The 23,199-nt window shown below is 39.4% G+C and overlaps 1 protein-coding gene across 5 annotated transcripts in view; it reads left to right on the top strand.

Moving 5' to 3' along the window:
* The window catches only part of ASCC1 (activating signal cointegrator 1 complex subunit 1), a 112,195-nt gene extending 91,019 nt beyond the window's left edge, over positions 1-21,176 (top strand). For 4 of the 5 annotated variants that reach the window (XM_025284704.3, XM_025284706.3, XM_044942239.2 and 1 more), the window contains exons 10-11: positions 19,204-19,361; positions 20,775-21,176. In XM_025284704.3, coding sequence (XP_025140489.1) covers positions 19,204-19,320 — 117 coding nt within the window. In that variant the 3' untranslated portion in view covers positions 19,321-19,361; positions 20,775-21,176. Of the gene's footprint in view, positions 1-19,203; positions 19,362-20,404 lie in introns of all 5 variants that reach the window. The other variant, XM_025284705.3, reaches the window with a different exon arrangement.
* Positions 21,177-23,199: the final 2,023 nt, after the last annotated feature.

Here is a 23,199-nt window from a genome sequence, read left to right as displayed (position 1 = left end):
TGGAGAAGGCAATGGCACCCCACTCCAGCACTCTTGCCTGGAAAATCCCATGGGCGGAGGAGCCTGGTAGGCTGCAGTCGATGGGGTCACTAAGAGTCGGACATGACTGAGCAACTTCACTTTCACTTTTCACTTTCATGCATTGGAGAAGGAAATGGCAACCCACTCCAGTGTTCTTGCCTGGAGAATCCCAGGGACAGGGGAGCCTGATGGGCTGCCGCCTATGGGGTCGCACAGAGTCGTACACGACTAAAGTGATTTAGCAGCAGCAGGAAGATATATTGGTAGGCTGCAGTCCATGGGGTTGCTAAGGGTCGGACACGACTGAGCAACTTCACTTTCACTTTTCACTTTCATGCATTGGAGAAGGAAATGGCAACCCACTCCAGTGTTCTTGCCTGGAGAATCCCCGGGATGGGGGAACCTGGTGGGCTGCTATCTATGGGGTCGCACAAAGTTGGACATGACTGAAGTGACTTAGTGGCAGCAGCAGCAGCAGCAAGATATATTATTGCCAAATTCAAACTGAAATTGAAGAAAGTGGTGAAAACCACTAGACCATTCAGGTATGACCTACATCAAATCCCTTATGACTATACAGTGGAAGTGAGAAATAGATTTAAGGGACTAGATCTGATAGACTACCTGATGAACTATGGATGGAGGATCATGACATTGTACAGGAGACAAGAATCAAGACCATCCCCAAGAAAAAGAAATGCAAAAACGTAACATGGCTGTCTGAGGAGGCCTTACAAATACCTGTGAAAAGAAGGGAAGCGAAAAGCAAAGGAGAAAAGGAAAGATATAAGCATCTGAATGCAGAGTTCCAAAGAATAGCAAGGAGAGATAAGAAAGCCTTCCTCAGCAATCAATGCAAAGAAATAGAGGAAAACAACAGAATGGGAAAGACTAGAGATCTCTTCAAGAAAATTAGAGATACCAAGGGAACATTTCATGCAAAGATGGGCTCGATAAAGGACAGAAATGGTATGGACCTAACTGAAGCAGAAGACATTAAGAAGAAGGGCAAGAATACACAGAAGAACTGTACAAAAAGATCTTCATGACCCAGATAATCACGATGGTGTGATCACTCACCTAGAGCCAGACATCCTGGAATATGAAGTCAAGTGGCTAGTGGAGGTGACAGAATCACAGTTGAGCTATTTCAAATCCTGAAAGATGATGCTGTGAAAGTGCTGCACTCAATATGCCAGCAAATTTGGGAAACTCAGCAGTGGCCAGTCAGTTTTCATTCCAATCCCAAAGAAAGGCAATGCCAAAGAATGCTCAAACTACCGCACAATTGCAGTCATCTCACAACGCTAGTAAAGTAATGCTCAAAATTCTCCAAGCCAGGCTTCAGCAATACGTCCACCATGAACTTCCAGATGTTCAAGCTGGTTTTAGAAAAGGCATAGGAACAAGACATCAAACTGCCAACATCCGCTGGATCATCGAAAAAGCAAGAAGAGTTCCAGAAAAACATCTATTTCTGCTTTATTGACTCTGCCAAAGCCTTTAATTGTGTGGATCACAATAAACTGTGGAAAATTCTGAAAGAGATGGGAATACCAGACCACCTGACCTGCCTCTTGAGAAACCTGTATGCAGGTCAGGAAGCAACAGTTAGAACTGGACATGGAACAACAGACTGGTTCCAAATAGGAAAAAGAGTACATCAAGGCTGTATATTGTCACCGTGCTTATTTAACTTCTATGCAGAGGACATCATGAGAAACGCTGGGCTGGAAGAAACACAAGCTGGAATCAAGATTGCCAGGAGAAATATCAATAACCTCAGATATGCAGATGACACCACCCTTATGGAAGAACGTGAAGAGGAACTGAAGAGCCTCTTGATGAAAGTGAAAGAGGAGAGTGAAAAAGTTGGCTTAAAGCTCAACATTCAGAAAACGAAGATCATGGCATCCGGTCCCATCACTTCATGGGAAGTAGATGGGGAAACAGTGGAAACAGTGTCAGACTTTTTTTGGGGGGCTCCAAAATCCCTGCAGATGGTGACTGCAGCCATGAAATTAAAAGACGCTTACTCCTTGAAAGGAAAGTTATGACCACCTTAGACAGCATATTAAAAAGCAGAGACATTACTTTGCCAACAAAGGTCCATCTAGTCAAGGCTTTGGTTTTTCCTGTGGTCATGTATGGATGTGAGAGTTGGACTATGAAGAAGGCTGAGCACCGAAGAATTGATGCTTTTGAACTGTGGTGTTGGAGAAGACTCTTGAGAGTCCCATGGACTGCAAGGAGATCCAACCAGTCCATCCTAAAGGAGATCAGTCCTGGGTGTTCATTGGGAGGACTGATGTTGAAGCTGAAATTCCAATACTTTGGCCACCTGATGCGAAGAGCTGACTCATTTGAAGAGACCCTGATGCTTGGAGGGATTGGGGGCAGGAGGAGAAGGGGATGACAGAGGATGAGATGGTTGGATGGCATCATTGACTTGATGGACATGGGTTTCGGTGGAATCCGGGAGTTGGTGATGGACAGGGAGGCCTGACCTGCTGTGGTTCGTGGGGTCACAAAGAGTCGGACACGACTGAGCGACTGAACTGACTGACAAGATATATTATTTATGTCATAAGTATTGAGTTAACAGCCGTCAATCCTATTGCATTTTTGTTAACTCTTTTCAAGCAAATATTTTTTAAAAATTAGTTTACTAAATTGCAGAAAAAAGAACCCAGAGTCACAATCCTCTGTTGATAAGTTTATTTTTTAGTTAAATTTGACTGTAACTTTATTACTTCACATCAGCAAACTTCAGCTGATAGGAATAATTTTGGCCTTGAATTTACACTTTAATTTCTTTTATTTCAAAATACATCCAAAATTAGTCTTGTGTTTCTCTGTGAAAGTGAAAAAGTGAACGTATTAGCCACTTTTCGTTTCCAACTCTTTGCAACCCCATGTACTGTAGTCTACCAGGCTCCTCTCTCCGTGGAATTTTCCAGGCAAGAATACTGGAGTGGGTAGCCATTCCCTTCTCCAGGGGATTTTTCTAACCCAGCGATTGAACCCAGGTCTCCTGCATTTCAGGCAGGTTGTTTAGTGTCTGGGCCACCAAGGAAGCCCATTGTGTACACTGATTAACTTGAAACATGAACAGTGATTCCTTTCACATTTTCATTTATGCCTTATTGCAGATGTATTAATAAAAAATACTGAATGAAGAGTAAATGCCAGTGAACTTTAAAGTAAATCAGTCCCAAATACATTACTAGCATGACTATCAGAAAAACGTGACATATAGGAAGGAACCTGTGATAAGACACCTTGCCAAAATATGGCCTCTCTTGCTTTGCTGTGTTAGTGATAAAGTGTGGCTCAGCCTTCATTCTTGATGATTACAGAATGAAACTTAAGCAAATGGGAGATGTAAGAAATCATTAGGGGCTTTTCATATTTTGCTAGTAATAGAAATAATGTGTTTTATGTTAAAAATCTGAAAGACTTCTGCCAAGTGATTGGAGCATCAGATATATAAGGAAAAGTACAGTTTGAGGTGCTTCAATTTGGTTTGGTACATTTCTTGTTTTAGATTACTGGGTTGGGGGCAGGGGGACAATTTAAATCCAAGTAGGATTTCACCAAAACTTATCCTCTGAATTTGCTTCATGTGTCACTTTGCCTGGAAAGTGAAGACTTAAAACACTAATGAGGTCACCCAAAAATATGACTGTCAGTGAGGCAAAACCATTGTTAAAATGAAAGTGGAAAACAGGCTCTTAGCTGATTTTGACAGAGCCAGCATCCATTCTAGAAAGATGCACCCTCCCTGGTCTGTTGCTGTCTGTTTATACAAGATGTTTTTTCCTCCCTTCACTCTCTTGAATTTCTGTTTATTGGCTGTTCATCTTTGCTGTGGTTCTGGGATACTTCATGCCTTGTCTTGGCTCAGGCAGGGAATGACAGGTTTGGAAAGCCTAACCTATGTGATGACAAGAAATAGGAGAAGACATTGAGAGTAGAAAGAAATTATCTGGTTAAAATTACTTTGCTTAAAATCATTTCTGTTTTTTATCAGAATGAAAAATATTGTATTGAATCCCTCCTCAATGTAAAACACTAAGCTACTGTTTGCCGTATTTCTGGGAGATGGGGACAGATATTCAGTTGGTCTCTCTGATCCCATTGCTGTGAACTCTTTGAACAGTGTACTTATTATTGTGGGAAATATTCATCTCTTTTATATATTCATATCTAGGGGTCTAGTATATCATTTTGGGTGTACTTTACAAATGAAGGGAGTTGGGTTATGATTCACTTGGATCCATTGAGTTTTATGGGGTTTTTCAGTTGTAAAATATACACAAGATTCACCATGTTAACCATTTTAAGTATATAATTCAGTGGCATTAATAACCCCATCACACTGTCCTATAACCATCACTACCATCCAGCTCCAGAACTGGATCATCCCAAATTGAAACTCTGTGCCCATTAAACAGTAACTTTATTCTCCCCTTCCCTCCGCCCTTAGCACTCATTATTCTGCTTTCTGTCTGTGAATTTGGCTCCTATATGTACCGCATATGAGTGGAATTATACAATATTTTCCTTGTTTCTGGTTTATTTCAATCCTATAACATTTCTAAGTTTCATCCACATTGTAGCATGTATCAGGATCTAGTTTTTTTAAGACTGACTAATATTCCACTATATGTTTACATGCCCATATAATATTCCATTGTATGCGTTATATGGGCATGAATTATATATTCCATTGTGGTTTTTTAGCTACAGTGTAAACACTCCACAAAGAATCTGATGCTGGGAAAGATTGAAGGCAAAAGGAGAAGAGGGCAGCAGAGGATGAGATGGTTAGTTATTAATAGCATCACCAACTCAATGGATATAAATTTGAGTAAATTCTGGGAGATAGTGGAGGACAGAGGAGCCTGGTGTGCTACAGTTCATGGGGTCTTAAGGAGTCGGACACGACTTGGCAACTGACCAACCACAAGCCAGTATAAATCTGTACCTAGAGATGGTGGCAGGGCACTGTCTTTTTTGAGTCAGCCTATTGTTTAGAGACCAGGCCAAATGAAACCATGTTAGATTAGGTGGCTTGGTGCCAACAAATGTCTAAGTGTTATTCCAAATGTTGGAGGACATCATGGGAAGAGATAAAGAAATGAGAGTGAAGTTCATAATGCCATGAAACTGGGATGATTTCTTAAGAAATAATGTCCTCTTTCCTGTAACTCAGTGATGAAGCAATTTTAGAATTAATGCTCATAGGTGAACATTATTATTACAAAATAAAAGTAGAAAAACAAAATATAAATCATTCAGAACGCTAGTTCAAAGTTTGTTCTCTCAGTTGTAAGTTAAAACATTGATACCAGTTCCTTAAATTGTAGAGATCTTGCAACTCCTGAAGTGTGTTGGCGGGGTGGGAGAGATAACCCTATCCCTTTCCCAAGGCCTTTTGCTTATTTGGCATTTAGCCCACACCTTTGCAGAAGGGAAGGAGGCCATCTGGACTGGATTACAGATAAGAGTGTGTCATAATAGATAATGTTGCATTGGTGCTACTGAAAGCAGGTTTCCTATGGTCCTGACAGAGGACAGAATATTTCATGTTTTGTTGTCTAATGAGATAAGATGATTTAGTTGAAAATCTAAGATAACATGTGGCAACCTCTCTCCCATCTTCCAAGGAAGCATTTCAAACCCAGCTATTTTTTGGACAGCTCCTATTTATATGTATATATACTCTTGCCAGTGCCTGATGTTGCCAAGGGGCCTCTGATTTGCTCTTTCAACTTTTCTGATTGCTGTCCTCCCATTGGAAAAGTTGGAGAGGAGGTGGCTGCACCTGATGGCCTTTTCTCCCATCTCATTGTTCTTTTTCTGAATTTGTCACTTGACACAATAATCAGCATCTTTGTGCCCTACCAGCCTAAAGCTGCTTGCCCAGAGAACCCCCAGGCTGAGCAGAAATCATCTCTGCCCCTTTCTGCTGACTCGCACTTCCTTTCTCCTGTATGATATGTATGATACAAAGATCAAACACTTACCTCCTGTTGCTATTGTTTGAGGGACAGTTATGAGTAATCCCTGAGGGAAGATGACCAAGCTGAAAGTAAGAGTGGGAACGCATTTGAATGAGCATTAGGTGGCCGCCTTCTGAGGGAAAGAATTTATCTGTGGAAACAACCTAGATTCTGAAAGGGCATCTGCCCTTAGGGTTGGTGGGCACAGGCTTAGGGCATTGAAGAGTTCCTGCTCGCCAGCAGCCACCTGGGGCAGTTTTGCCCTGAAGAAGCAATAATATCCATGCCTGAAGGCAAGGCTTTCTCCGAAAGTAATTTTGCAGCAAACTGAATCCCAGCGGCCTCTCTCTGATGCTAATTCTGCATGGTGCTGTGGAAACTGGCAGAGCGTGCTGGTGTGTGCTGAGATGAGGTCGGGTTCTTCAGCCGTGTCAGCACAGCCTCTTCTCTCTTCCTGCCTCCTACCTCCACCCCACTTTTTTTTTCTTGCTACTTTTAAAAACCGAAAAGGGAAGGGAGAGGAGGGGAAGTCCCTTGGCATTTTGAGTATTGAGATGCTCAGCAGAACTACCTGGCATTCTGTTTGTATAGAACGGTTTTAATTCACTCTCTTAATAGGTCATTTGACCTTACCAGCTGAGTCTTAAACTTGATAATCCTCACGTCAGCAGTGAGGCTCAGGCCACACATCCAGAAGTGCAACCCTGCGAAATTATTTGAAGGAGATTTTAAAGCCTTCATTCCTTGGCTGTTTTGTCTGGCTTCTGCCTGACGGCTCCTCAGGTCAGGCTCCTCATAACATTCCTCATGCTCTCTGCAGCCAAGACAGGCACATAGTTCGGGAGAGCAGAATCAATGAGGGAAGTTCACGTTCCTTTTCTGTGTGCGCAGCCTAATGACGTTCCCATGCCATTGAAGTCAGTGGAGATGAGACTTCGGCTCTGGTGACATGCAAGCTTTTTGGTACTGATGTAATGGAGGTGCCAAAGCAGGAGTGATGTGTTAAAAGGGTTGGAAAATTGCGGCTGAGTCCTCTGATTACAGAGGTAGTTGACGATAAGGATTACTTCTCACACAGACTGGCCTTGACTTGTTCCTTGGCTCTGAGGTGCCCCTGGCCTCCTGGATACACATTATGTCCCATTTTTATTGGCTATTATTAGCTGTTATTATTGGCTGTCTCACCACTGATTACTGTAGTCTCAGATTTCAGATTAGATGTGGTATCTGAGGTGGAGTTAGGGCTGTATTTGGAAAAGACTGGGAGAGTAACCACCTAACAGCCACATTGTCTTTTACTCTGAAGTAGATGTTTCTGCTCCATTTGTTAAAAATATTACAGCCCCATGAGACCAGTTGATGACTGCAGAGACTGTAAGCTATCAGAGTTCCTACTTGACTTTTCTTATTTTCTTTTAAGGAAGCTGCTTTTTGTCCTGTGATGATGCACTGGAGGTTTTAGTTGATGAGTGACAATAATAGAGCTCAAAATACGTTGATAATGTATCTTCCTGTAACTGCAGAATATCTTTGTAAGGTGTTGTCCATGTGTAAAGATGGAAAAATTGAGGGATAGAATAGCTGTGTGGTTATTGACAGGAAAGCACTGAAGTCTCGTTTGCCCTAAGAACTGTTTTGATTTCTGTCTTCAGTAAAAAAGAAGTTTCTATCTTTGGTTTCTAGGTGAAGTTGTATGTGTTTGTGTGTGTTTGGAGGGACATGGCTTACCTCAGTGTGAATAGACTCCATTGTATTCTTCCATGAAGATTTAGAAAGAATCCATGTGAGTGCAGCCTATGTGAATATTTTTTTCGTGGATGGAAGGTGTTTTGGACCTGAGGTGTCGGATCATCATTTTCCTTCTTGTCTCTTTGCATCTCTCATATTTGCTGTCTTCGAAGTAATGTCACACACAGCCAGAAGGAAAATACAAGGTCCAAGAAGGCCTGAAGGTTGGAATTGCTGGGTTCCTTGACAGAACTCAGAATCATTTTTTAAGGTTTGGGGGATTTTAACAAATAAGACTTTGAAACAAAACTTACTTGTGGAAAAAGAAACTTATTTGTGATCCTAACTCTTAAGTGAGATTAGTAATATAGCATATGAAAAGCTGTGTGGTATTTTTTAAATTTTTATCTTTTTAGTCTAATGTCCACATCTTTCTGTTTACTGTCTAAAGTCTTTTTATATTATACCTAGAGGCCAATTGGGTGAAGAATACTTCTGAAGTATACCATTATTTATTTTTGTTGTTTTCAATTAGGATCCTCTAAGGGCTATGATTAAAGTTTTTTCACGTTACTTATTTCTCTTTCATGGCCACAAATCCAAGTGACCACTTCCTTTGCTGCTCAGATTGCATACCCATAGCCCACAAATGGAACTTCTTCCCCGCTTATTGTTCTTTCGTACAGATTTGCTACTCAGATTGTGAGGCAAATGCACACTGCCATGTAGACACGGCCTGCTGCTGGCCTGTGTTCTAGGCCTGCTCCCAGAAACTGTTAAATGCATATCACAGTGTTAGTGGTCCTAGCCTGTCTCTGTCTCTTATCTTATTTAAATGAGGATAGTATTGCTGAGCTCTGGTTTATGTCACAGTGATTTTTGGAAGGGTTAATGATCTGGGCTTTGTGAGATTCTTATAGATCCTTAGATGAAAGGTGTTATTTAGCCTCAGCAAGGCTTCCTGCAGGAGTGCCTTCCAAAGAGCTCAAAGTGTTTGTCAGACTGTCTTCCATTCATCCTCATACAATCCCTGGTAAGGAGGGAAGTGGGTGAGCATTACTATTAAGTACAAAATGGTGTTATTACTGTTACTTTTATCTGTAAACAGGAGGTAATTGTGAGAAATAGAAGTTGGTAAAACAGATTATAGAAGAAAAACACTGGGAAAACTTCAAAGTAGTGTGCATTTGCTATCCCTCTGTACTTTAGGCTTCAAAAGTCTAATTGCCATACATGGGAACAATAAAGATCATCCTTTGTTGGGGGAGAAAGAGGACCCACTCTGTCCTTCTAAATACTTGCATTAATTGAATACTAGTATTATTTTCAGTTGCACCAGATTATGTTCTAAGAGTTAGTTTAACTCGCATATATCAAGAATGACTATAAATTTCATAGGACTTACATTTTAAAAATATATATATAGTTGATTTACAATATTATGTTAGTTTCAGGTGTACAGCAGAGTGATTCAGTATTTTTATAGATTATACTCCATTTAAAGTTATTTCAAAGTAATGACTATGATTCCCTATAGTATATGATATATCTTTGTTGTTTATCTATTTTATACATAGTATTTTGTGTCTTTTAATCTTATATCCCTAGCTTGCCCCTTCCCTCTTCCTCGCCACACTGGTATCCACTAATCTGTTTTCTATATCTGTGAGTCTGTTTCTATTTTGCTGTGTATATTTGTTTTCTTTATTAGATTTTATATATAAGTGATAGCATACAAATTTGTCTTTTTCTGCCTGACATATTTAAGCTAAGCATAGTACTCTCTAGGTTTATGCACGTTGTTGCAAATGACATAATTTCATTCTTTTTTATGGCAGAGTAATATTCCTGTATATACACACACACAAATATTTATGTGTATATGTATGATGTGTGTGTGTATATGTGTGTGTGTGTGTGTATATATATATATATATATATATATATATATATATATATATATAAAAGATACACCACATCTTCTTTATTTATTCATCTACTGGTGGATACTTACTTTGCTTTCATTTCTTGGCTATTATGTAACAGTGCTGCCATGAATATTAATGTGCATGTATTTTTTTGAATTGGTGTTTAAAAAATTTTTTTTAAATATAAACCCGAAGTTGAATGCCTGGGTTGTATTCTGTTTTAGTTTTATAAGGAACCTCCATGCCTGATGTACCGGTTTACATAGTGGCTGTACCAGTTTACATTTCCACCAGCAGTATAGGAGGATTCCCTTTTCTCCACATTCTCATCAGCATTTGTTACTGACTTTTTGATGATAGCCATTCTAACAACTGTGAGGTGTTATCTTATTGTTGTTTCCATCTGCATTTCATTTGTCTAATAACGAATGATGTTGAACATCTTTTCATGTGCCTTTTAATCATCTGTATGTCTTTTTTGGGAAAATGTCTATTCAGGTCTTCTGCCCATTGTTTAATTTTTTTTTTTTTTTTGGTTGTTACTGAGTTGTATGAGCTGTTTATTTATTTTGGATATTAACCCCTTATCAGCCATATCATTTGCAAATACTTTGTCCCATTCATTAGGTTGTCTTTTCATTTTGTCATTGATTTCCTTTGTTACGCAAAGCTTTTACGTTTAATTAGATGTCATTTGTTTATTTTGGCTTTTATTTCTTTTGCCAGGAATTACGTATTTTGAATCTTCATTTTGGACTTCAAAACTGAATTTCCTCTTTTTGAAGTCATATTAGACAGCAGATAGCTTGCTGAGTCTACCTAGCACAAGAAATAGATTTTCTTAAAGGAGAAATCTTTGAAGAGAGTGGCCACTACTTTGTCTAAGATTGAAGAAAGAGAGTGGGCCTTATTTGGGAAGTCCAATAGACAGGGATTTCCAACATGTCTGTCATTATGCTGTTGAGGATTGGCCATTCATTCAGTTCTGTAGCTTGAGATTGTAGATATGAGAAGGTTCCTCTCCACTTTCACTGAGATTTTCAGACTCATCTTTTCAGCCTTGTCACATGTGGAATTATTTCTGATATTTTATGGTTGTGTCATGGAGCCTGAGAGGAAGGAGTAGAAGGTCTGAAATGAGAGCAAGGAAAAATGACCACAATTAGCCCTGAAGTCTCGCTCTTTGCTTTCTTTCAGTGTATACCACTATACTACCAGAAATAGTAATTCCTTCTGTGTTCTCCCTAGGAAACAACCATGTACAAACTAAAACATGGGAGGCTTCACAGATCATGTGAGCAGGGGACACCAAGATGATTAGATCTTGGTCTTGAGATTCTGTCAGGGAAGCTTTGGTTTTGACTAAAACCCTTTTCATCTTGGTGGTGCACATTTCTCTCTTTACTCCGTAATAGGAAAACTTTGTTTAATTTTCTGAAGATAACTGTGAGTAGTAGTGTTGTCAATAAAGGATAGCAACTGTGTGGTTGACATTTTTCAAATGTCATACTTAAGTTTTAAATTTTCTTCTTAAATTGTCCAAATTAGTACATATTACTTACAAGTGATTTTGCAAATATTGGCGGTCTTAAACTCTGTTTTTATTTTCTCATCAAATATTTATAGTTTTGTGCAGCTGTTCATTGTTTTATTTCTTTATGGCAGACTTCAAAAAATACTAGCTTCCAGCACAGCAGGGCTCTATGTGTGTGCGCATCAGAGAGAAATGTTTTCAGAAAGAAAAAGGTTTAGGTTTCAAAATCCCCAAGGAATTGTTATAAAACAACAGTGAGGAGGAAAAACTCAACATGATTTAAATACCTTGCTGTAATTCTTTTTGAATTTAAAATTTTCCTGTTCTGTCTTTTATTTTCTAAACAATAGACCACTTTGCTCTTCTTGGACTACCTTAGCCTAAAAGGAGCAACCAAGTTTCTCTTTTCTAAACTTGTACTTTAAACTTTTTCTTTTTCTCCATTCAGGTACCTAATTAAATGGAGCTATTTAGTTGATTTGTGCTTATTTTCAACCAGAATTCAATTAAAATTCTTATAGCTGAACTAGAGCCACTGATTCTTAAACCAGGTCCAAGATAAGAGATTACAGTGAAAGTAGAAGTGACAAGGAGAGAATATATTCATCTCAGCCTTTGGGAGTTTTGTGAGTCAAGCTTCCTCTCTTGTTTAACAGGGCCAGGTTTTAAGGGATTTCATCTACTAGGAAAGAGTGCAGAGGTTAAAGAGCTTAGACTCTAGAGTTAGGCTGCCTGAGTTTGAGTCTTTTTTTTTTTTTAATTTATTTATTTTGGTTGGAGGCTAATAATTATTTTACAGCATTGTAGTGGTTTTTGCCATACATTGACATGGATCAGCCATGGGAGTTTATGTGTCCCCCATCCTGAACTCCCCTCCCACCTCCCTCCCCATCCCATCCCTCAGGGTTGTCTCAATGCACTGGCTTTGAGTGCTGTGTTTCATGCATCAAACTTGGACTGGTGATCTATTTCACATACGGTAATATGCATGTTTCAATGCTATTCTCTTAAATCATCCCACCCTCGCCTTCTCCCACAGAGTCCAAAAGTCTGTTCTTTATATCTGTGTCTCTTTTGCTGTCTCGCATATAGGGTCATTGTTAACCATCTTTCTAAATTCTATATATATGCATTAATATACTGTATTGGTGTTTTTCTTTCTGACTTACTTCACTCTGTATAACAGGCTCCAGTTTCATCCACCTCATTAGAACTGATTCAAATGCATTCTTTTTAATAGCTGAGTAATATTCCATTGTATATATGTACCACAGCTTTCTTATCCATTCATCTGCTGATGGACATCTAGGTTGCTTCCATGTCCTGGCTATTATAAACAGTGCTGCGATGAACATTGGGGTACACGTGTCTCTTTCAATTCCGGTTTCTTGGGTGTGTATGCCCAGCAGTGGGATTGCTGGGTCATGGGTCGTATGGCAGTTCTATTTCCAGTTTTTTAAGGAATCTCCACACTGTTCTCCATAGTGACTATACTAGTTTGCATTCCCACCAACAGTGTAAGAGAGTTCCCTTTTCTCCACACCCTCTCCAGCATTTATTGTTTGTAGACTTTTTGATAGCAGCCATTCTGACTATTGTGAGATGTTACCTCATTGTGGTTTTGATTTGCATTTCTCTGATGATGAGTGATATTGAGCATCTTTTCATGTGTTTGTTAATCATCTGTGTGTCTTCTTTGGAGAAATGTCTGTTTTGTTCTTTGGCCTGTATTTTGATTGGGTCCTTTATTTTTCTGGTATTAAGCTGCATGAGCTGCTTATATATTTTTGAGATTAATTCTTTGTCAGTTGCTTCATTTGCTATTATTTTCTCCCATTCTGAAGGCTGTCTTTTCACCTTGCTTATAGTTCCCTTCCCTGTGCAAAAGCTTTTAAGTTTAATTAGGTCCAATTTGTTTATTTTTGCTTTTATTTCTCTTACTTTGGGAGGTGGGTCATAGAGGATCCTGCTGTGATTTATGTCAGGGAGTGTTTTGCCTTTGTTTTTCTCTAGGAGTTTTATAGTTTCTGGTCTTACATTTAGATCTTTAATCCATTTTGAGTTTATTTTTGTGTATGGTGTTAGAAAGTGCTCTAGTTTCATTCTTTTACAGGTAGTTGACCAGTTTCCCCAGCACCACTTGTTAAAGAGATTGTCTTTTCTCCATTGTATATTCTTGCCTCCTTTGTCAAAGATAAGGTGTCCACAGGTGTGTGAATTTATCTCTGGGTTTTCTGTTTTGTTCCATTGGTCTATATTTCTGTCTTTGTGCCAGTACCATACTGTCTTGATGACTGTAGCTTTGTAGTATAGTCTGAAGTCAGGCACATTGATTCCTCTGGTTCCATTCTTCTTTCTCAAGATTGCTTTGGCTATTTGAGGTTTTTTGTATTTCCATACAAATTGTGAAATTATTTGTTCTAGTTCTGTGAAAAATACCATTGGTAGCTTGATAGGGATTGCATTGAATCTATAGATTGCTTTGGGTAATATACTCATTTTCACTATATTGATTCTTCCAATCCATGAACATTGATTCTTCCAATCCATGAACATGGAGTCTTTTTTTTTTTTTTAATCGAAGTGTTGTTTAGTCACTCGGTCGTGCCCAACTCTTTGCACCCTGATGAATTGCAGCACTCTAGGCTTCCCTTTCTGTCACTCTCTCCTGGAGTTTGCTCAAACTCATGTCCATTGAATTGGTAATGCCATCCAACCACCTCCTCCTCTATCACCCCCTTCTCCTCCAGCCTTCAATCTTTCCCAGCATCAGGGTCTTTTCCAGTGAGTTGGTTCTTTGCATCAGGTGGCCAAAGTATTGGAGCTTCAACTTCAGCATCAGTCCTTCCAGTGAATATTCAGAGTTGATTTCCTTTAGGACTGATTGGTTTGATCTCCTTGCTGTCCAAGGGACTCTCAAGAGTCTTCAGCACCACAGTTTAAAAGCATCAATTCTTCTGTGCTCAGCCTTCTGTATGGTCCAACTCTCACATTTGTACATGACTACTGGAATTGAAGTATAGTTGATTTACAATGTTGTGTTTGTTTCAGGTATACAGTAAAGTGATTCACTTGTGCATACATGTGTATCTTTTTTTTTTTCCAGATTATTTCCTCATGTAGATTGTCACCCAATATTGAGTATAGTTCCTGGTGTTATACAGTAGGTCCTTGTTGGTTATCTATTTTATATATAATAGTGTGTATAGGTTCGGAGAAGGCAATGGCAACCCACTCCAGTACTCTTGCCTGGAAAATCCCATGGACAGAGGAGCCTAGTAGGCTGCAGTCCATGGGGTTGCTAAGAGTAGGACATGACTGAGCGACTTCACTTTCATGCACTGGAGAAGGAAATGGCAACCCACTGCAGTGTTTTAGCCTGGAGAATCCTAGGGACGGGGGAGCCTGGTGGGCTGCTGTCTGTGGGGTTGCACAGAGTCAGACACGACTGAAGTGACTTAGCAGCACCAGCAGCAGCAGTGTGTATAGATTAATCCCAAATTCCTAACGTATCTCTCCCTCACTTTCCTCTTTGGTAACCAGACATTTGTTTTCTATGTCTATGGGTCTGTTTCTGATTTGTATATAAGTTGAGTTTTAATCTTAGTTTCCTTTTTTTCCCCTTTTTCAAACTTTATGAATGTCAGTTTTCTACTGTTTATTTGCTGTGTATTCTTAGGCAAGTTACTTTAGCCTTTTAAACTTCACATTCAACTCCAAAATGAGGAGGCCATCAGAGAATCACATACAGCCCAAAGTGTAATGCCTGACATGCATGGTTACTCAGTAAACTCTGGCTGTTATGATCTTCATTTCATTAGTGTTATTGTCAACACTTATATGTTTGTTGTTCACCTTGATCTTTTAATATATAACAGTATTTGCATTAGGTAACTTTGTTTTAAAAATCTCCTGTTATGATATATTTGAGTTTATAAAAGTTTAAATTGACATGGCAAAAATCACCATAAGTAAAGTCAAAAGACAAATGACAAACTGGGGGGAAAATATATTTGCGATTCATCACACAAGTAGTTCATTTCCCTAATATATAGAGAACTACTACTCAATTTTAAATAATGGACAGTTGTAAAGTTTTTTATGGGATGTGCTTCCACTTAACTGTGCTATAGATTTCATGCCTTTCATTTATATTCTCAGAGGATATCAGGCAAACCCTTGGTTGGAGAAGGGCTTGAGATACACAGCTAAAGATATGGACCTGAATTGTCTGTTTTTCCTATAAAATCGCTCCACTCAGAAATATTCTGCTACTATCTCTAATGCCCTCACATACCCTGTCATCCATGACTTTTCTCATCTCCTGTATCCTCCTTCATATCCAGAAAATCACAGAGTCTGTTCTGTGTTTCATTCATAGTATTTCACATCTGCTCCAGTCTTTCTAGGCCCACTACTAACTATTTTTAGTCAAGAGACACTCAGTATGTCACAACTTAACTACTACCCTGGTCTCCTTTTCTTTATTCGCTTGTTCCTTTCTCCAGTTAGCATGATCTATATCACACCCAGATTAAGTTCCTTTGGTTTTCATCTTGGGCCCCAAGCTTACTCAGAAGCTTCAGTGGTTCCCACCATCTAGAATGAAGTCTCACTTCTGAATCTCACCCTCAGGACCCCCTGCCCCCCTTAATCTGATTCACCTTCGTTATGTCTCTAGCCTTAGTGCTTCTCACTGCCTCTCTTTAGGAACCCTGCATACATCTAAACCGATCTCCTTGGCCCTCCAGACCCATTTCTGCCTTCACGCTGCCCTCCCTCCCCCTCTTCTCTAAGTCTTGGACTTGCTACAAGGCCCAACTCAGTGTCTGTCTCTTCTAAAGGGCTTGTCTAGAGAGCAAGCCCTCTCCATCGTTTTCTTACCTCCCATTGCATTTACTGATTGCCTGTACCTCTCCTCCCACACTTAACCTTTACTGTCTATATTGTGTTAGGTAAACTTTTTAATTGAATGCATAACACAATAACTTGTCACAAGGTGAACACAGCCGTGTCATCAACATGCCTCTCTTCTGACACATACCCCGTCTCCCTAACCAGATGGCCTGGGATACAGCACCACGTCATATGCCTCTTTACAAGAAAATGCACATCATCAGGTGCCCAGTGACATTCCAGATCAAAAGTTTGAGTCAAGACTAGGCTTTGACAAATAAGAAACATAGAAATTTAAAGGAATATATGAAATTTCTGTTACTAATAAAATTTTTCTTCACTAATAAAAATTTTCTTCATATTCAACTGAAATATACCTTCAGTTGAGGTATAATTAGAAGTAATACCATTGAGTAAGTCCTCAAGGATTCCTAGGCAGTGATCTATAAATAAAATCTTTATGCCCATCTAAATAAGGCCATGTTTTCTCTTTTCCAACACAAAGTACACAGACATTTTCAACATTTGTTTTTGTTGTCATTTTATCCAACAAATATTTATTGATCATATACAGTCTCCTGGCTACAGTTACAGCATATAGTGAAATTCAGCTTTGAAGAACATAAAATACCCTTCTTCCAGAGTGGTTATATTTTAATGAATCACTAGAAATAATTGGTAACACTAAAACAAAAGCTTAAAACTGGAGATATAACAATGACTAAACATAAAATAACTATGAAAGATTGTTACTAAATCATCATAAATAACACAGAATAAGGACATGGGGACAGAAAAGGCCAAGATGAAGCTTGACACTGCAGTAGGGACTTTGGATAAGAAATTCATTTGATTATGATGTTACCACAGGTGTGGAAGAAGATGGCAACCTATGAAGGTAGAATAAGGACAGGTTAAAAAAAACGCCTGCAATGAGGGACACCTGGGTTCAGTCCCTGGATTGGGAAGATCCCCGGGAGGAGGGAAAAGCTAGCCACTCCAGTATTCTGGCCTGGAGAATTCCATGAACTGTACAGTCCATAGGGTCGCAGAGTTGGACATGACTGAGCGACTTTCACATCACTTCATCACTTCAGAAAGAGCAGAGAGATGTTGTAAACATCATAGGCAATATTTACTTTTCAGTAGTGCTTTGCAGTTTATAAGGAAGGTACTTTGACTTATTCATCTTTTTGAGTCCTTGCCCTTTATGGTCTTGTATTGTGGGTGGTGGTGTCTGTCCACAGCTCCCACATGGCCTGTTGAAAGTTTAGACTGACTTCACTCTTCCCACCCACTGCTCTTGCTTTAGAGAAGCAAGAGAATTTGTGTTCAGTCTGCTGTTTCAGTTTTGTAATTGCTGCATTGAAATCACCTCCCAGCTAATTTCATTATAGTTGTATGTACTCTTTGCTTCAAACCTAAAGCATGAGAAATCTCCCTGTCAAATCATGCCAAAGTGAAGTCAGAGATAAGTACCTCCTAGCTCCTAGCTGTGGTGTCTCCATCTCATGGAAACATAGGCACAAAGAGGAGAACCATGGGCTGCTAATCCCTAAAAAGTAACTTGTTAAAAGTATTGTGAGTTCCCTTTTAGTTTTGTTTTTGGCTTGTTTTTTATTGCCCATTTGGTTATGTCTTTTTTGTACCTAGAAGGCTTCAGTTTGTAAAGCTACAAATCTGTCGGTCTTGTTGACGTGGTTTTCACTTCAAATTAATGTTCAGCAAAGGGGATTAGCCAATAAACATTTCGGGCAGTATTTTCTTACACAAAAGGGTAGATATGGTTTGAACATGCTGCCAAAGGCAGGAAGAGAAGTTAATTGTGTAAACCAATGTAGGCAGGAGCTGATCACCTTTCTGAAAGACAAGACAATGCAGCACACAAGCTCTAAATAGATCTTTGGGGTCAAGTTGATGTCATGTTGAAGAATCAATATTTACTGGGCTTTATAAAGTTAGCCTTTAATGAACCCCAGGCACTTTGCTAGGCAATTAACTGCAGGAAGAGAAGAGGTGACCACGGCTAAAGTCCATGGCTGTAGAGAGAGTATAAAAATGAAGAGACAAGACAGTCACTTGCTAGTGTGCACAGGTCTCAGCCTTAGGTTCTACTCAAGCATTGTTGGTTCACGTACTGAAAGGCTTTCTTGGGATCATGCTGACATTTAAGAAAGAGCAACTCTTGCATCCTAAGAAAAGGGCAGCCCTTTGCTCTTTGACACTCCTTCCCTAAGCATTGTAGCTTAATTTTCTTGGGATGAATCCTGATGTCATTTTGCATTCTGCCTTGTAAATGTGCTCATCACGGGAGTAGGTCTTTCTCAGGACGTAGCTCATCCCTTCCTCTGACAAAGCTGAAAGCTTTTAAAATAAAGAATTGTAGTAAAGAGCATTTACTTTAAGATGCTGGCTTGAATCCAAAGTCTAATGAAAGGTTTTTGATAAACATTATCATTTGTACTTGTTATTATCATTTGTACTTGTTATTATCATTGAATAGAAGTGTTTCCCTGGCTGTTTTTTGTGTGAGAGTGTTCTGAACTCCTCGCTAGGTTATCAAAATCATTTGTAGGGCAGGAACCTTATCTTCTGTTTATTTTAGTCACTGTTTCTAATAAATGTTGTTGACGAGGTAGAGGAATGTATTATATCAAATATTATCCTGGCTGTAACAAAACTAACATTCCCCATGGTCAGTAACTGAAAGTCCATAGAGGCAGCTTTGTTAGGCCATGTGAATCAGGGTATGGCCCCAGGATGTTTGTTACAAGTTCTTGGTCATATCTCCTCAATAGACACATTTTGGAGTTGATTTCTCAGACCTCTTTCTCTAGTGCATTTTGTCAGAGGAGTCTTTTCAATCAGTCGACGAAGAGTTGCTGTTTTTTCCTCACTCCCACTCCTGTCCCTGCTCTCTAGGATCATTTTTCAGATGAGAATACTGAGAAACAAAGCATAAGAGGTTTGTTAGGATTGTTGGGGACACACATAGCAAGAGATTTTTACAAGAGAATCTGCTGCTTACTATTTTTGTCTGTGATATTCTTTGCATATTCATTCTGGGTTTTTTATTTTTCCTTTTCAGCTATTTGAGAACTTCTACTTTGGTACCCTAAAGCTCAATTCAATTCACATCTCTCAGAGGTTCACAGTGGACAGCTTTGGAAACTATGCCTCCTGTGGACAGATTGACTTCTCCTGAGGTGGATCTTGGGAAGCACTGAAGTTAAACATCCTCACAAGGTGCTGAGGGAGAAGTATCATCATTTTAAGCGCCAAGAAGGGATGTGGGAAACTGGGCGATAACTTCCCTGGGCGGCTCCCCGAGGATGCCACGGTGCCTAGTGGTTGTCCACAGTCACCGCAGTCAGCCAGGATGGTTTTGGGCATGGGGAGAACATATGCCTGTAACATATGCCTCTTCATCTTTCACAGAATCTACCTTTCTTTCCAAAGCTCTTCTCTGGAAGTGTACCTCTGAAGCCCATTGGAGCTCAGACTCATAGTATTTCTTACATACCTACTGATTTTGCTCTAGCCTTTAAACTTTTTTGTATTAATACTTTAAGAGAATTACAGATGTGTGACCTTATTAATCTCTCCACCTAGATCAAATATCAACAAATTCTAGAAGGTTTGTATTTTTCCCTTCCTCTTACACTCTAGTTTTTAATCAGTACCCAGAATTTCTTTTTCATTGTGGTAAAAAAACACAGAACATAAACTTTAGTCTTAAACCACTTAAAAGTGTACAGTTCAGTAATGTTAATTATATTCATCTTGTGAAATATCTCCAGAACCTTTTCGTCTTGCAAATCTGAAACTCTGTACTCATTAAAAAACTCTTCTTTTCCCCCTGCCCCCCAGCAACCACCATTTTACTTTCTATTCCTATGCATTTGACTACCTCGTATAAGTGGAATCATACACTATTCATCTTTTTGTGACTGGCTTATTCTCCTTAACATAATGCCCTCAAGGTTTATCTATGTGTAGTATGTGTCGGGACTTCCTTCCTTTGTAAGAATGAGTAATATTCCACTGGATGATACAGTCATCCCTCAGTTTCCTTGGTTCCAGGACCTCCCTCTGTATCTGTGGATTCTCAAGTCCCTTATATAAAATGGTATAGTATTTGCATATAACTTATACATACCATCCTGGATACTTTAAATCATTTCTAAATTACTTATAATGACCAAATACAATGCCATGTAAATAGTTGCCGGCACACAGTAAGTTCAAGTTTTCCTTTCTGTAACTATCTGAATATTTTTGGTCCACAGTTGACTGACTCCACAGATGTGGGATCCATGGATGTGTTGAGGGCCAATTGTACCGCATTTTGTTTATCCAGTCTTTCATCGATGGACACTTGGGTTCCTTCCACCTTTTGGCTGTTGTGAATAATGCCCTATGAACGTCGGTGTACCAATATCTGAGACCCTGCTTTCAGTTCCTTTACTACTTAGAACTTTAACTTAAGCAAAATAACTGGTAAAGGTTTCAACCTCTTACTTTGATCTGTCCTTTTTCTTCTGAAGTTGGTCCCTTTTGTGCTCTTTCAGTTCCTGTCTCTTCACCCTACCCCAGCCCTTGCCTTCCCATACCACTGACGGAGCTGCAGTATTTGGCTCTTTTCTGTTTACTTTCCAGGGCAGCAGCAATTGAAATGGTGATATCAGCAGGACTGTGCAGAGTTTCCCAGGAGAATGTCAGCCACAGAAGGCACTCCTTTGCTGCAGACCGGCAGAGGGTGGGGGCTCCTCTGCTCAGCCCCACCCGTCAGCCCTGCCACTTTCTCTGCTAGGGAGCCCCAGCCTCACTGTCACCTCTCATCCCTGCCGCCCCTCCCCCCACAGCTTTCCTCCCTCCGTGGCCTCTGTCTTTCCTTCACCACTTAGTCTCATCCTGATTATTATTTTCTGTTTGAGAAGTCTGATTCGGAACCCCATGTGTTAATAAGGCCACTAACTGGTCAAGACTGTATGTAACACTCAGATTTGTTATCCTTGTGACAGCACAAATCATTTGTGAATAAATGGATTTCTAAAGTGACTGTGTTTTTCTTCTGGTATTCCTGTTTTGTTTTAGTTTGACCCCCTTGGTGTACATCGGGATACGATGCTGCCATCACTTATTCGCTGGCATAGCTATTTTATTCTTCCAGGACTTAATATTGGTGCCTGCCGGGTTGGTTGTTTTCCCAAAAAAGCTTTCTACAGGTAATATTCAGTTTTTATTTAAGTGGAGCTTTTACTTCGCTCACCTCTGATCGTTCACTGGCATATGGGAATAAGCGCTCCCAGGGGTAGTACTGAATAGCAGAATCGAGTGTGGAGTTGAGTGCCCTCGTGTCATCTTGGTACTGCTTCTAACTGGCTTCTTTCTGACAGCTACCATTGAGCGACCTTGGCCAGAAAATAAAGATGTCTTCTTTTGAGTATCAGAGGTATGATTTCAGTTTTTAGAAATAAAATTTTTGTCTTTGGAAAATGTAACTTTATATGTTCTTGTTGTTTAGTTGCTAAGTCATGTCTGACTCTTACGACCCCATGGACTGTAGCCTGCCAGGCTTCTCTGTCCATGGGATTTCCCAGGCAAGAATATTGGAGTGGGTTGCCAGTTCCTGCTCCAGGGGATCTTCCCAATCGAGGGATTGCACCCATGTCTCCTGCATTGGCAGGCAGATTCTTTACCCCAAGTCATAAATTCTTAACAGAAATTCTGTTATTTAGTGTTCAGAGGTAAACCGAGCATATAAGGACTTAGCATTACTGTTAAGTGGAGTTTTCCAGCAGCTACATGATAAGGTGGCATCATCACTCTGATGGTTAATAGTGTATGTACCTGTGTATTTTTGTGTTTTATAGAATTTTGTAGCTTAGTAGTTATCAATAGAACTGTGGGGGGGGGGATGGAAATGTGTTTATGTTTTAAGTTGGTTTTTTTTTTCCTGGATGCCAGTAGACAAATTTTTGAGACACCATAGCTCTAAAGAAAGTACTCTTTTAACTACTTATTATGGAGAGAGAGTAGCAGGTAGTTTTGATGTATGACAGAAATTTTATGAAGAGCAACAGTGTAAGCAAATAATTTTTGATGGCACTAACAGAATTGTTTAAGATTCCAGGTCCCCTTTCACCAAACTGAAATGAGGTCAGGGTTGGAGGATTTGATCTCTACTTATAATCCAGTCTCCCTTAGTGTTACCAATTTGCAGTTCATTCTGCACTGAAGTAGAGTTAAGTTGTAGCTAACATCGCTCCCCTTGACTTTTAAGGCACCACTAGCTTTACCCTTAACTCTTTAAAGAAGAGGAGGGGGGAAAAGAATCTCTCACCACGATTGTTACACGAGATCTGTGTTGTTATAAAAAGAACTTTGTTGTGAGAATAATTTTGTGGGGTTTTTTTGGATGGGGCATAAGAAGTTACCCCCAAATAAACTCCATATCCTTGGTAGAGACATGATAAATATTTCTTATAATGGTTATTTTTTAAGTGAACTTCAGAGTTTACTAAATTGGACACTGATGAGACTCCAGCTTCATAATGACGAAAAGCTTAGTTCAGGTTTGCTCTTGCACTCTGCCATTTTCCTGGCGCTAAAGGGAGCCAGAGGGATATGAGTTAAGGAACACCTCTCAGATTCTGTCTTTATGCCTGCAGGGAGATGGATAGCCAAGCCCAAGGATGTTATAGGTAAGAAAAGGGGCAGCTGTTGTGGTTGTTTATCAATAACTTTGTTGTTAATAAAATGATCTCTTAAAGGTAAAATAAGCTTACTGTGTGAAAAAACATCAAGCTATATATACTTTTATGTCTTAAACTTTTTCCAGTGTGTGTGTTATGCTTCAATTTAAATATTCGTTTAAAAAATAAATTTCCTCATCCACAAGCTACTTCTTCTTATGCATTTAAGCACATATATCATATTGCTAAGTAACTTTTCACAAATGATAACAGCTAATATTAACAGTATTCACATTTGTCATTTATTTGTAAATGTGTATTTATTCATTAAATCTTCACAAGCCCACTTAAGTTGGTGTTGAAGTGAAGTGAAAGTTGATCAGTCA

This window comes from Bubalus bubalis, chromosome 4 (genome assembly GCF_019923935.1).
Source record: "Bubalus bubalis isolate 160015118507 breed Murrah chromosome 4, NDDB_SH_1, whole genome shotgun sequence".
Classification (NCBI taxonomy): domain Eukaryota; kingdom Metazoa; phylum Chordata; class Mammalia; order Artiodactyla; family Bovidae; genus Bubalus; species Bubalus bubalis.
The sequence above is the reverse complement of the archived record's forward strand: the minus strand, read 5'-3'. Positions and strand labels throughout refer to the sequence as shown.